The sequence below is a fragment of the Ascaphus truei genome, chromosome 2 (assembly GCF_040206685.1).
Source record: "Ascaphus truei isolate aAscTru1 chromosome 2, aAscTru1.hap1, whole genome shotgun sequence".
Lineage (NCBI taxonomy): Eukaryota > Metazoa > Chordata > Amphibia > Anura > Ascaphidae > Ascaphus > Ascaphus truei.
In genome coordinates, this window is record NC_134484.1 from 446461138 (window position 1) to 446477163 (window position 16026).

General features: G+C 41.5%; 1 protein-coding gene across 1 annotated transcript in view; it reads left to right on the forward strand.

Moving 5' to 3' along the window:
- Window positions 1-15569, forward strand: part of RHEB (Ras homolog, mTORC1 binding) — a 53392-nt gene extending 37823 nt beyond the window's left edge. The window contains exons 3-8 of the mRNA XM_075587900.1: window positions 3443-3510; window positions 4711-4793; window positions 9840-9896; window positions 9992-10039; window positions 14085-14166; window positions 15071-15569. Of these exons, the coding sequence (XP_075444015.1) occupies window positions 3443-3510; window positions 4711-4793; window positions 9840-9896; window positions 9992-10039; window positions 14085-14166; window positions 15071-15163 (431 nt within the window). The 3' untranslated portion in view covers window positions 15164-15569. The remainder of the gene's footprint in view (window positions 1-3442; window positions 3511-4710; window positions 4794-9839; window positions 9897-9991; window positions 10040-14084; window positions 14167-15070) is intronic.
- The last annotated feature ends 457 nt before the right edge of the window (window positions 15570-16026 follow it).

Consider the following 16026-nt stretch of genomic DNA (forward strand, 5'->3'; position numbering starts at 1 on the left):
CCAGATCGGAACTATTCCAACGCGTTTCGAAACCTTAAAGGTTTCTTCATCAGGGAAGAAACCTTTAAGATTTCGAAACGCGTTGGAATAGTTCCGATTTGTCTATTCAAGTGGACTGCACATCCTGAAGCATATCAGCATTCTGTACCGTCATCCTGTAAGGAGATTGGGACGCATGATACACGCCGTTGCGGGAGAGTGACGTCACGGCGGAGAGACGGGCGGCTTTAGACACATAGTGTATCATTGCTAGCTGGACACTCCTGCAGACTGGAACTCATGTGAACGGGTGGATGTTGCCTAAAGACACCAGAGATATCTTCCAAGATCAGGAGGCACTTACTTGTGACGATTCCAGATGACATCTTGCTGGAGACACCTGGTTGGCGCTCGGGTAACAACCCTTGACATGCTGTTTTAATTCAATTTTGATGTACGCATAATACTTACCTATTTTTATAATATAATTTTTAATGCACTATGAGCGTTGTGTGCTGTGTTTTTTTTTTTTTTTTTTTCTTCTCTGTACTAGCTCCAAGGGGTGTTTGAGCCACCCCCATTTCCACAGCTGCAGACGCTCCTTCCTAAATATTTGTAGGATTACGTAATATACTTTATATATTTTTTTCCCTTCATTTCACTTGGGTATAATGAGATAGATTTTAGTTGCGCACTATATCCACTTTGCTTCACCTATTATTCGAAGCTAACCTTTGAGCCACCTAGCTGATTTCCTAAGCTGCCTACTATCAAAAAATATTTACTACTTTACCCATCACGGACGATTGTTGGCAGAACCAAACCCAATTCAATTTGTATACTTGCATGACTTTTATGGGGTTCCTGTTGCGTTGGTTTTCAATCCGTAGCATTTGACAGATTGTTAATCAAAATGACGTTACTACTTAAATTCAGGTCAGACTGTTATATAGATTTATAGTATTTCTAGATGTACAATGAAGGCAGTAATTTCCTGACACTGCTGTATTCACTCCAAGTCATGATATCTGTAGCAATTTTTATTTTTAAAAGGATTTGGCTTTTTAAAAAAAAAATATTATTCAGTAACTATTTTGCTGTATCAACTTTAGTGTGTGTGTGTATATATCTCTATCGCATCTCTCTAGCTCTGTATCATCTCGCTCTCTAGCTCTCAATCTCTCTGGCTCGATCTCCAACTTTAACCTGCAATCTCGGCACTACTGCTTTGACACTCCCGTTCAATTCCATAGGCGTTCACATGCCCTGATCTGGACGGTTGCAGTTCCATGAATAACCCCCAAGTTGGCACACCTCTGCTGTAATTGGGCTCAATTTAAGACCCAGAAATGGGCCAAACGCTTCAGAGAATTTTCATCACATTTGGATTGTTGGCTTTTGAGCACAAGCCACACCCATTAAGCCAAGTCCCATTCTCAATCACCCACAGTCCTCTATTTGCCCCCCATATCTCTTCCTCCTTTTTATAGGTCAACGCGAATGTATTGTCTGATATTCACATATATAGAAATGTATGAACTTATCTCTTTCACTAGAGGATATAACATGGACTCTGTGAGTTGCTGTTTGTAGATGAGGAACTGGTAAAGTAACTTAACACCAGTTAAAAACAATGTAAAATACGCCTTTGCCAGTTTTGTGACATTACATGTAGCAAACTTCACAATTCTCTGGATACGTGAATTGATTGAGTGCCATGTTTAAAGTGATTTTTACTATGGAATATGATGGTCAACGACAGCACTTTCATTTTTGACTACTCACTGAAGCATCTCTAGAGCACATGTAGGGTTTGTGGATACAATGCAATAGACCACATCAAAGTTGTACAAGTGGTTTCCTGAAGTAATAAATACAATGTAGCACTCCACTTAAGATTAATTCGTTATGAAAAGCCTTTCATTTTGATTACACCTCAGTTGTGTTAAATGTTTTAAGAAAAACAGTATATACGAAGTATTGAAGAAACACATTGATATTCTAAACTTTACGAGAATGCAACTTCAACCATTGACTTATACGAAGACGCAGGCAAAATAAGGATAAGCAAGGGTGTGCGTCGGATATCATGTCACCATGGCTTTTCACAGCAACACTTGAACTGAGATTGAATTGGGCAGGAAAAGCAATCAAATTGGTGAATACTTGTGGCAAAACTAGGTCGTCTGCAAATTTGTAGGTGACCAGTACAGAAGACTCCAGCAACAAGTCTGAGAACTTGCCGAAGCAAGCAGATAAGTGGGCATACATACTGTATGAATATCTGCAAGTTCGAAGTGGTGATCAACAAACATGTCTACTCTTCAAACATTGTTACATTTTATTTCAAAGTTCTTTTTGAATGTCTTCAATAGAAGGAAGATGGGATGGAGCCCATTTGGAAGAAGCAAGATAATATTTTAAGAACTGTCCACTGTACCTCAAGAGGAAAGTGATCGACTGGTTTTATTCTGCCTCTTATGTGAAGATGTGAAAATTGGACCCTAAACACACACTACTTAAATGCTTCTGACCACTTAAAGTTTGGAGAGATGTGTTGGGTATTGCCTGAAGAGGCAGGAAAATTAAAAGATTTTTAAAGCAATAAGTCGATGACATCCAAGAATTAAGACATGAAAATGACTGCGAGGTTGACATCTTGCACAAAGATGGTACTTTGCTGGATTCCAAGGGATTTCAGAAGACTGGGAGGATATCAGAATCTGTTGGAGTAACATAGAAAGAGTTTTGCATCGACTACCTGTAAAATAATTGGGGTGGCCTCATCCAGCAATGGATTGACTGGGGCTGCTGAACACGCAATTATCTGTGCGGCCAATGTTTATTCCCAAAATTGTCAAACTCTGAATGCGTTTAATTCTTTCAGTACTGCGACGGGTGGGACTCTTTAGTGCTTTATCACTTTAAGCAAGTAATGACCACCTAATCCCTTGTAGCAATCACATGGTTCCAAAATGACCACATGGAAGAGGGTGAATGTCGTTCCCCCTTCCTCCCCCCCTCCCCCCCTGCCCTCCTAGAAAATTGGTAAAGAGAATATTTGCTGGACATCACACGGTCTATTGGTGTCCTCCAAGTCCATTGAACATCATAAGGGGCACTTGAGATGTTACCGCCAAATGTATCCTGCATTTGTTGAGCTGCTACGACATGCTTTATTGAAGAGAAAGTAGTAAAAAATAAAAACCGGATGTTGCGGACATCGCTCCTTGTGGTGTGTTGCAGAGGGTCATTTATAACCCGCCCATGGGAAAAGCCCCCATTTTTCAGAATTGACAAATGTGCGATAAAGGGATGGGTGCAAACTGGCAGCGAATGCAATGTACTCAATTTGTATGTTGTGAGGTTAAGAACATACCCATTTGTAACAAATTATCAATTGGCATTAAATGCTGTTTACTTATTGATATTCTAATTTAATTATTATTTTTTTTTTTTTAAGCCTTTACTAAACTGATCTCTGTGAACGGACAAGATTATCACCTCCAGCTAGTAGATACTGCGGGACAAGTAAGTGACATCTATATTTGTGCCCACTTTAAACATGTACTTCAGCTTACTGCACCAAGTTACCGTAAAGCAATGTGGGAAATAGGCGGCCTTCAACCTCTGGTTGCCCTAGCAGCTCGCTCTTCCCTCTCCCCAGTGTAGTGCAAAGTGAGTGTGGATGTTGGTGTGATTCATGGCTTCTCCCAGCTCCCTCAGACAATGTGCTGATGAATGCTGCAGCGCTTCCCCTGTGCTAATCGCAGAAGAGCAGAACAGTATTCACCAACGTGCCGGCATTATGCTGCTGACTGGAGCAGGGAGAAGCTCCTGCCCGTGGCTGTAACTTCCCTTTTGCTTGTGTAATGTGTGTGTAAAATGTGCGGCCCTTGAAGTACATCATGTTACCTAACACTACCTTGAAACTTAAAGTTTTGATCTTGACCACATTCCTTAACATGTTCTATGGATTTCAGGAGTTAGATTTCATTGAGATTTAACCAAAGCTCTTTTGGGAGCCTCCTTAAAGTTGTATACATCTTACTATTATGTCAATTTTAAGTGCAGCACAAAAAGTTAAAATTGGATCACATTCATCAAGGCTACATTCCTGTGTCTTTTTACATAGCGCTTCACAGTAGTAATACACGTGACAATCATATAAATAACAAATACAAATAACAGATCGTGGGAATAAGTGCTTCAGACATAAAAGTAACATTTAGGAAAAGAGTCCCTGCTTCGAAGAGGTTACAATCTTAAATGGTAGGAGGGCATACTGGTAAGTGCATCTGCAAGGGGCCAAGCTTTATGTATCGGGTGTATAGTGTTGGCAACGGAGCTATTCGTATGCTTCGTTAAGCAGGTGGGTCTTGAAGGTGGATAGAGAGGGTGCTAGTCGGATATTGAGGGGAAGGGCATTCCAGAGTTGTGGGGCAGTCGGTGAGAGGTTTAAGGCAGGAGTGGGCTTTGGATACAAAGGGGGTAGAGAAGACCTTGAGCAGAACAAGTCGGGATGGTGCATTATTTGCGTTGCTGCCCCACTTGAAAAGATTTACCTTTTTGCTGGTTTTCTTTTCTTTTGGAAAACACAAGCAATCTAAAATGTAAATATCTATTTTAAAAAACCCTCTAAAATGAATTGTTCCTTCACACACTGCTGTACGGTGACGTTTTTGTTGTTTTTATATATACATATAATATTGATGTCTGTTTTTCCTATAGGATGAGTACTCCATATTCCCTCAGACTTACTCCATAGATATCAATGGCTATATTCTTGTATATTCTGTCACTTCAACCAAAAGGTAACGGTATAAGCTTTGTTTTTGTAAGTGTTACTAGATTTGATAATAGATAATTAAAATTGCAGCGAGACCTTGTGTAATGTAAACATTGTAAATCATGCCAATAGAAATGTTATCAATACAAAGTAAGGCATCTTGTGTGGCGGTTTAATTTTATCCAGTTTTATGAAAACATGACAATTTTATGACGCACAAATACAGATTGTAAAGTTAACATTCAAAACTGTTAAACCCAACATGGGTGGGTGACGCAGTAATACTGGACAGTGCATGTGCTTTAATTAACATTTGTAGGTGGATATTTCCTGCATCTCAACAGTTCCCCAAAATCCAATTTTTCTCCTTGAATAACCCACAATTGGTGTACCTTTTATTTTATATTTTTTGTGCGCAAGTGAAATGGGTACAAAGCTACCTATTTGCCTTGCTTGCTCTTTCATCACATCCAATCTGCCCCCTAACTATCTTCAGAAGCAAACTCATCTCATCGCATTTTATGATCTCCACCCCTCCGGTTAACCCCCTTCTATCCCCTCCCAACGCCCATTATCTCCCCTACCCTCACCACTTCCTAACACTTAGTCCCTCCAAAGTCACGCCCCCACTGTCGGACCCATCACCATACCACAGATGAGACTAAATCCAGAGACTTGACCCAACCCCTGCCCATCAACCAAGTAAGCGTTCTATGCATCTAATCCATAACCTGACCATAATGTTCCCACCACAGACATATTAACGATTACTCTATGCCCATCACCTTAGATGTTCCATATATAAACCCTTTATGATTGATTTGGACAAGGGCACACGGATTTGAATCAAACAAAACATATAATTTATTGTCATAGACTACAACGTTTCGGCCTGCTGGCCTTTCTCAAGTAAAGTGGCTTTACTTAAGAAGCCAGCAGGCTGAAATGTTGCAGTCTATTGCAGCGGTGCGCAAACTGGGGGGACGTGCCCCCCTCTCCAATGACTTGGCTCAAACGATGTAGTGGGTCATGTGACCCCGCCACGTCAGTTGAAGCGTGTTGCAATGGCAACACTGCGTCGGCAGAGAGCAGGTAAGTGAGTTGGAGGCCTCACTCCTCCCCCGGCATTTAATTTAAATGCCATGGGGAAGAGCGCGGGGCCTCTGTAACTGCCCGCGGGAGGCCTCTGTCTCACCTGATCTCTGGCGGGTCTTCGGTGATGTGTCGCAATGCTGCGTCATGTGACGTAACGCTGCGTCATGTGACGTAACGCACATCAAATGACGTGGTGGGGTCACATATTACCCATGATGTAATTTGACGCCGAGTCATTGGGGTGCGAGCGCTGCGGCTCCCGAGCGCAGCGCAAGAAGTTTGCGCACCCCTGGTCTATGGCACAATAAAATATCTTTTTTGATTCAAATCCGTGTGCCCTTGTCCATCAATCATATTGGATACATTGGACAAAATGCAGGTCTTCGCTGGGGCCAAGGATCACCGGTAAAAGTATCATTACTTATTATTATTTTTTTGGTGTGCATAAAATACTCATCACTTTTCCATATATAAACCCTCCCATTGCTTTACTAATGTACAGTGCCCTCGATAAGGGCGCTATATAAATGTAATGTATCGAAATATATATTCAATATTTGTAACACTTCCAGCACTTTTCTGTTCTCATGTATGTTACCATCTTATGAAGTTTCAGTTTTGAAATCTCTCAAGCATGTTTTTGTTTTCCCTCGTTAGTGTGTAGTTAAGTGCAGTTCTTTTCATACTGCACTTGCCATCTCACAATGAAATAAATAAAAATGTAATTGTGGATGGTAACATTTCTTGAAACAAGATGAACAAACCCTTTCCATCTTAGTACATGGATATTAAATTAGTTCAATACAAATAAGATTTATTTTACGGACTGACTTTGCCTACACTTGAATGCTGCACTTGGGCAATTAAAAGGTGAAACAAATTTTCCAACCACACTTGTAGTTACAGAATGTGATTGTGCAGTTTTGTTGTTGGTCTTGCTTCTGATCTGTATTTTAACGGACATTAACACGTTGTAGTATATTACACCCTCTGCCCTATCGGCTTTTCTTGGCTGACTAATCTGTGCTCTAATTGAGGTTCTATTCAGTAACATTTATTCTCCTTGAAATTTCCTATTGGGCAGAACTTGGCGGACAATGTCCGAATTGTAGTCGCTTCATAAGCTATTTACAGAGATTATACATGCAGTGCCAGAGACTTGGTACTTGGAGTACTCCACCTCCTAAATTTGGCCATCTTGTTTCACTGGGCCATCATAATTGTATTTCCTTGCATGGACAAAGATCAGACTAGCAAACACATTGCATTCCATTGATTTTAAAGAATTGTATCGTTAATTTTATCCAAGGCTTGCGCCATGTAGAACTTCCAGGTGTACCTAACAATTCTCGTAGATTAGAGGAGCTATATTAGGCCTTACAAGAGAAGTGCTTTATCATATTTGTCAAATGAGATTTACCAATACATTGGTAAAACAAATACAAACCACGCCCACAACAGGATACAGTCCAATGAGTCCAATACGATTAAAAATCAAGTCTGTCCAAATCATTGATTCTCCATGGATTGGGTCCGTGACATGCGGATAGACAAAAAAGAGAATCATAGTGTATACTGCATAATATACTTAAATGATTTGCATAGGCGCCACAATACCTTAATTTTCAACAGTGTATTTAAAAATAATAATAATAAAAGAAAAAATTGGAAAAATAAAAAATTTATATATGAAATGTTACACAAAGGGATGCTTCTCAACCTTACCAGGGAAATGTGCTAAGATTTCCCACAAATGCAATTCTGGTTTGGAGTTGGAAGGGAGCGATCCAATTGGGTACACCTCATGTGAGTAAAAAACATAAAAAAGCACTGATGCAATATGTAATCTTAAAGCATGTAAATGATACCAATATATGTACAGAACCTTTGTACTTGGTGTGAGTACATCTCTTACTACTTTTTGACATAAATCCAGTGAATTGCAATCTGCACTATTGGGCCGTTTTGTGTCTTCTGTTTTTCCATATACCCTGTTGGGAGCTGAATATCTGGAACAGTCCCCTTATGTGAAAGCAGAGTGGTGCCATTACACATCTGAAAGGAAGAACAACTATCTACATACCTCCTGGTTGTACTTTATTATTACCAACACTTCTGTATAAGTAATTCACTTCTATATAGACAAGTTGTTTGTAATCAACTATTGATTTTAAGATTACATATTGCATCAGTGCTTTTTCACGTTTTTTACTCACATGAGGTGTATACTGCATAATGACACAAAGCTACAAAAAACAAACAAAAAATACAAACATGAAACACAGAAGCTGATATTATTAAACGAATTTAATGTAAAACACATAGGAGCCTGTTGCAGCGGATCGTCAAGGGGTTAAAACCCAAAACTATACTTACAACAGGATGGGATAAAACAGCCTTGAACACCAGACAATGGCAGATGACTTTAAAGAGGGCGAGTCCTCCGTGGGCACTTGAATGGGCTGAAAAGGACCGCAAGCTCACTCCGCTATCCGGGGAGGCCCCAAGGTAGATGCGGGGATAAGCAGATGCCACTCGCACAGTCCTCTCGTCAGATGGGGATGTGACAAAACGCTGCACAGATCCAACTTCCTCCAGAGGCGGGACCTCCGACTGAATTGGCTGAATAGCGGAGTGAGCTTGCGGTCCTTTTCAGCCTATTCAAGTGCCCACGGAGGACTCGCCATCTTTAAAGTCATCTGCCACTGTCTGGTGTTCAACGATGTTTTTATTTTGTCCTGTTTAAGTAGGGTTTTGGATTTTAACCCCATGACGATCCGCTGCAACAGGCTCCTATGTGTTTTACATTAAATTAGTTTAATATCAGCTTCTGTGTTTCATGTTTTATGTTTGTATTTTTTGTTTGTTTTTTGTAGCTTTGTGTCATTATGCAGTATACACTATGATTTTCTCTTGTCTATCCGCATGTCACGGACCCAATCCATGGAGAATCATCAATGATATGGACCGACTTGATTTTTATTTTTAATCCTATTGGACTGTATCCTTTGTTGTGGGCGCTGGTTTGTATTTGTTTTACTGTTCCTCTCTCTGGTGTTGTTTCTACCAGTTGATCCCTGGCTGCCCGTTTCATATTTTATTTTTATTTATCCTTTGCGTATTTTATTGCATATTTTTTATAGTTTGTATTTACAATGATTAGTGCTTTAAGCACATTTCTTTTTGTGTTATAATACATTGGTAAATGAAATCCAGTTGATTGAATAAAATCACTCTCCAACTATCTGCTATATTAACTGTAAATTGTTTGGAATGGATATGACCCCTTCACTCCCTCTTTCCACCACATATAAATGTAGAAGATTGATCGGGCTACTTTTGGTAATTTTAGGATTGACCTGTATATTGGTACTCGAGCTACTCAATACCAAATGCAAGCAAAAATAAAATGATTCATTCATTAATGTAGTTATCATAGATTTGTACTCTTGTCATACTTTATTTACTGGAACTGCATTTGGGCTAATAACATAAATAGTATTAACTGCATTTTTCATTTAAAAAAAAAAAAGTATTGGCCCGAATATAGTGCGACCTCGCACATAATACGACCCCTACAGTTAAGGTGTTCTGCATGAAAAATAAAAGGTTAGGCTGCGCATATAATAGGAGTACAGTTTTTGGAAAGACATTTGTAGGAAAAAACATAGCACTATATTCAGGCCAATACCGTATGTGCTGCAGTCACACAACACCATTCCACGTTGCTAGGCAGTACAAACATCATCTCAGAATTTCATGCTCGTAGTAAGGTAGAAGATATGAATGCACACAAGGTGATGCTTAAATGTCATTTTTATATGCAAGCATTTGCAATCCAGTAAAGGTATAATATTCTCTTCTAGCCCAATACAACTTGTGTTTGATACTAAACGGTGATGCAGCACGCCTATGCGTGTAGGAAAACTGTGGATCTGTATATGCTGATATTTTTTGTTTTTAAATCTCTTTGCAGTTTTGAAGTGATTAAAGTTATCCATGAGAAATTGTTGGATATGGTTGGAAAAGTTCAGTAAGTTATAAATCTCCCTTTTTTTCCCCCACTAGTTTTGTTATTTTCCCGTGTTTGTTTGTACCATACTAATTTCTGTTTCTGGTTTGTGACAGGGTACCAATAATGTTGGTTGGCAACAAGAAAGACTTGCACATGGAAAGGTATGTGATCAATAGAAATGTCCAGCACACTAATCCTGATCTTTGAGTATGTGTTATGATGCCTTTTTGTTGGACCATCAAGTACTTATGTTACAAGCCTTCAAACCTCTCTGGGTCCTTTATAGGGTACAAATCTACTGTGTTCTTTTCAAAGTTTATTCATGTTATGTTTGTGTGTTTGCCTCCTCTGTGAGACTGCATCCTTATCTTTGTCCACAAAGAATCGCCTTTTTATTTAAGAAGTTGTAGTATCCTTTCTCCCTAACATTTATCTAAATCTGTTCTGTTTTTTAATCCAAGGAAACCAGTGGTACAGCATTCTTCCATAGGGAGACCATGAATCACTAGTTTATCCAGCACTGGATGTTACGCTGTCCCCCAAAACCCTATATGACCAACTCCTATTATGTTGGTATATTGTCACTTGCACATGCCCTGTTCTTTACCATGGTAACATCAGATTTAGAAAATTTGTATGTGTTTTTGGTTACCTTTTAGACTGTACTGGGCTATGGGGGAGCACCATTTTTACCTTCCCAGACATTCAATGTTGCCAACTCTCCTGAAAAGCACATATTTTAAAAGTAAAATCTGTTGGAAAGGGCAAGAAGAGATCTCTTAAAGGTTAAAAATAACATTACTAAATACTAAACAAATGCTGTCGGTGTACACAATTGCCTTAATAGTACTTTTTGATGGCTTTCATTTAATCCTGTATCACCATGAACCACTAACAGGTAGAATATATCACATTTGTCATATCTTTCACAAGTGCAGAAGATGACATAACGAGTAAATGTTTTACTGCTCATAAATGCGTAGAAGTGGAAAAAAAAATAACACTGAAGACTAAACTACACAAATATTAATATGGAAAACCAGTATCTCCCAGGTGTTTCTTTCCTAACAGCACTGTGATGAAAATCATGTCCATATATCAGAAAATTAGGAAAATAAAACTTGAGAATCAATAGTCAGTGTGCCAACAAATAAGTCCAATAATAATGACTGTGTGGGGTACAAGTCAAAACACACTATTTACATGAAAAAGTTGCATGAAGGATCAGGAAATGGTCAAAAAAGCAGTCAGGAGGGGTGTACCGTTTCAGGAATTGTATCCCATTGGCCCATTCCCACGTATGTTTGAAAAAAGCTGCACTACCCTGAATGTGTCCATTTATACAAAAAATATATATCCCAATGATCAGTAAAACATCTTTCACATATGAGTGCAGGTGAAATATATATCTTATATATTCGTGAAAGCACTGTATGCCTGTCTGCATCTTCCTGTGTCCCTACGGACAATCTGATTGCACCTTTGGCCTGTCACTCCGCCTCAGGCCATGCCCGCCCCCGCACACCTCATTGGTCTGCGGTCCGCCCCCGCACAACTCTCATTGGTCTGCGGCCAACACCACTGCCACACTGTCCCACCCCTCACTGACCTACACCACTGACACACTCTCCCACCACTCACTCACTGAGCTTTGGGAACGCTTGCTAGCACCTAACCCTCACTGCTCTGAGAGATTTGCACCTAACCCTCACTGCTCTCAACCCAGAAAACCCTGACCGCCTGCTACCACGACAGAACTGCACAATCAGGTACACAGTCTTATTGCTTTCAGCACTGCAACATTCCACACCCTCACACAACACCACACACACCGCACGCTCACACACCTCTTACGGCCTACACTGCCAACACACCTCCCCTTCACCTCACCGCACTCTCATCCTCACCTCTCCAACGGACACCGCACCCCCCCCCCCCCCCCGAGGCAGCAGCGCTGTCTGATTTTCTCCCCCCCACACACCCAAAAAACCCCACACACCCAAAACCCCCCCACACCACCCCAAAAACCCCACACACCCCCCACCCGGCAACAGCGCTGTGTGATACTCACATCACCAACGGACACTGCACGTGGCCGCAGCTGAGGTCTGTGAGGTGCAGGGAGGCAGCCACCGTGATCGGCCAGAAGGGGGACACATCCGTCCCGTCCCCCCGGGGACAGCGCAACTCCGCGCCACTGACGCCTTCCCCCCTACCTCTACTTCTGGCCGCCGCCATCTTAGCCACTTGGCGCCGCGAGGGAGGAAGGGGGTCCTTCAGCCTGCCGCCATCTTGGCCACTCGGCGCCGCGAGGCAGCCTGCCTGGCCACTGCCTGTTCCCCCGCCGGGGAGGGGGGTGACTTAAAGCGCCGGGGAGGGGGGGCATGTGCGGAGGGGGGTATTAACCCACCCCCCTCCCGAGGCAACAGCGCTGTGTCATCCCAACATTAACCCCCTCCCAACCCCCCCCCCCCCCCCGAGGCAACAGCGCTCTGTGATCCCAACATTAACCCCCTACACCCCCCCCTCCCCCCCCCCCCAGGCAACAGCGCTGTGTGATCCCAACATTAGCCCCCCCCCAGGCAACAGCGCTGTGTGATCCCAACATTAACCCCCCCCTCCCCCCCGAGGCAACAGCGCTCTGTGATCCCAACATTAACCCCCCCCCCCCCCCCCAGGCAACAGCGCTGTGTGATCCCAACATTCCCCCCCCACCCCCCCAAAACCACACCCCCCCCCCCCCAAACCCACACTCAATACAATCAAAATTTCAACGTACGTCTACACCAACACACCCCCTCCGCTGGAAACACACCTCCCACCAATACTCACCTCTTCTTTAAATAAAAAAATTTGGAACACAATTAAAATTGAGCCGTCTGTGTCATTTATTGCACTAACACTCATCTCACCCACACACACCCACACACCCACACAACACTCACCAACACAACACTCACCAACACAACACTACCTCATCCACACACACAACCAACCTTCACCGTGGTCACACACACACTACACTTAATATAATGCTAAATACCACGTGCATGCCAACATTCGCCTTCTACCACAACCAGCACGCACACACGCCATCAGCCACACACACACACACACACACAAACACACACTCAACAAACCACAAACACACTCAATTCACTGCACTCATCTTTTCTTTACATTAATTTCAACAACACACACTTCACCATTACTACTATCAAAAATTCACATAACCATCTTTCACCAACACTTTCCAACACTAACATTTTCACAACTAACAACCGTAACAACTAACATACACTTATCAAAATTGACCTCATACATGTGCTTTCTACTGTTGTTGTTTTACAAATACACTTTTCACAAATATTACATAACATTCACATTAGCTTACAATTTTACAATACAACATTTACACATACTTATTCACACCCCGGGCAACTGCGGGTCTCTCAGCTAGTGTATGTATGTATGTATGTATGTATGTATGTATGTATGTATGTATGTATGTATGTAAGAGGGTTTACAGGGATCCTCCCAATCACCTGCACCTAGTTAGTACAGAGCATAATTGTTTAGCTCAGGGGGGCGCAAACTTTTTTCCCTGCGCCCCCCTGACGGCTGTCCCCTCGCTCCCGCGCCCCCCCCAACCCCAACTTACCCGCGCTCCGGCGTAATGACGTCACGTTGCCATAGCAACGTGACGTCACATGACCTCGCAGCGTCATTTTGACGCCGCGTTGCCATGGCGACGCCGGGAGGAAGCCGCCGGAGCCACGGGTAAGTATGGTTTACAGAGGCCCTGCATCTCCCCCGGCACTTAATTTAAGTGCCTTCGGGAAGCGCGCGGGGCCTCTGTAAACCCCGCGCCCCCCGTCGGCAGTCTCGCGCCCCCCCTGGGGGTCGCGCCCCACAGATTGCGCACCGCTGGTTTAGCTATTGGTAGTGCTGGCTGTCATTCTTTAACTGGTCTAACAAGTCGTTAAATAGACATATTGTATCTTTTTCTTTGTCCTTATCCCCAACCCTTCAGTATCCATGCTCTATTGCATGTTCACACTATCTATTGGCAACTTTGACTAATTGGCCATGCTGGGTCTGGGTGAAATATACTACAGCTATGGTTGAGTAACCAAGGATATGACTACATAGCCCCCCCCCCCCCCTTCAGTTAATGATTTTGTAATTTCTCTTTTAAAAAAATAGAGTGATCAGCTATGAAGAAGGGAAGGCTGTGGCAGAATCATGGCATGCAGCCTTCTTGGAATCATCTGCTAAGGAGAATCAGGTATGCTCCAATTGCTTTGGTGATGAGCTAGTGTAGTGGCTTCATCGAGCAGTATTTCTTTTCTGATAAAGTGCTACATTGTTGGCAGCTCCGTGCAAAGGATTATATAGGCACAATGAAACACTTCCTCTGAAGTCTTCAAACGTTGAGGCATGGCATAAACCAAAATCACATTGCAGAGATAGATAGATATCTATCATCTATCTCTCCCAGCTTGAGGATTAATTGCCATGGCACCGTGATGTCACGTGACCCCACGGCGATGCGTTGCCAAAAACAAGGTAAGGATAGTTGCCGAGGCCTCCCGTGATAACTGGGCATTTAATTTAAATGCCTTGAAGAGCATGGGGCCTCTGCAACAGCTGTCCTTACCCCCCCCCCCCCCCCCCCCGGTCAACAAGAGACTGTTGGGGAAAACATTTGTTTTCTATAAGGTGAGGGCTCTTCTGTTTTCCCAATATACCCACCCGAGTTCTGCTCTTTCACATCGGAAACTTACACTTCAGATATTTAAGCATCAATTCTGTATAGCACAGCAGCATTGCTATATCATAAGCTTAAGCCTATGCACACACATTTCTCTGGGGCACCCCCAATTGGTTATAATAAATACAATTTCAGTGGAATAAATGCTAATTCATACATGATGGCCCAAGATAGAGGACACATTCGGTGTGGTTCGTGTCCAGCATCCAGTTGTCATGTAGTAAGGGTTACTGTTTATTATGCTGCTCACAATTGAGCAACAAATATTTCTCGTTTTCTGCATCTTATTTAAAAATATACCATTGCTATAAAAAAAAGTGGCCTTTTGTGCAAACGTACATTTATACATTGTTCTATATTTTTCAGACTGTCTTTGTGCGTTTGAATATTTTTGGGTTTTTTTCTCCCCTCTCCACAGACTACTGTTGATGTTTTTAAGAGGATAATTTTGGAAGCAGAGAAAATTGATGGAGGAGGTTCACAAGGGAAGAACTCCTGCTCTGTTATGTAACTCCACTACACAACCTGCAAACACTGGGAATATATTCTACTTGAATAAGCAAACTACCCGTTCTACTTCAAAAACTAGGCTTTATTTCTGTTAAACTAAGTTGTTTTTTTTTTTTTTTTTTTTTTTTTGTTCCCTTCAGATTATGTTGAAAGCTGACTTCTGTGCAGATGGTTTCATTTCCATCTTCAAATTTTAAGCATTCGCATAAATTTTCAATTTGTATATCATAATTCTTAATATTATGGCCAAGAATTTTACTGGCATTAATTTTTCAGTGTAGTTTGTTTATAATATTGTAATCATACAAATGATATATATTGTTACATTACTCTTTACTTAACCAGGCTTGACCGTCGGTGTTTCATTGTTCAATGTAAACTTGTAAATAAAACAGCTGCAGACCTTACTGCTTTTCTTGTTTTTTCTTTTGTTTTTTTATGTTCTGCATATTAAAATAACTGATTCAGGGACATACAGTAAGCATATTTGTATGTGGAATGGCTTAAATATTGATAAGGGCATTTAAGTTGGCAATTCACAAAATAAAGTATTTTATGCTTTGACAAGGTAAATTCAAAGGATTAAGGTTTGGAAATTACCAGCTATCAAACATTTGGATGTTTTAGAAATGTCCATGTTTAAAATTGTCAAACCAATATAATTTTTGATTATTTAGACTAGAGCACCGTGATCTTTAATCGGACCAGTATCTTATCTGAAGCTGGAGAAAGTTGCCGGCAGTACTTCCCAAAGGATATTTTTTTTCAATATCATTAATAGCCATTAATTTCACTGCATTACACAAAGTATAATGTAATTATGTTGGAGGTGAAGTCTTGTGTCCCCCTGCCAATTTTATTTTA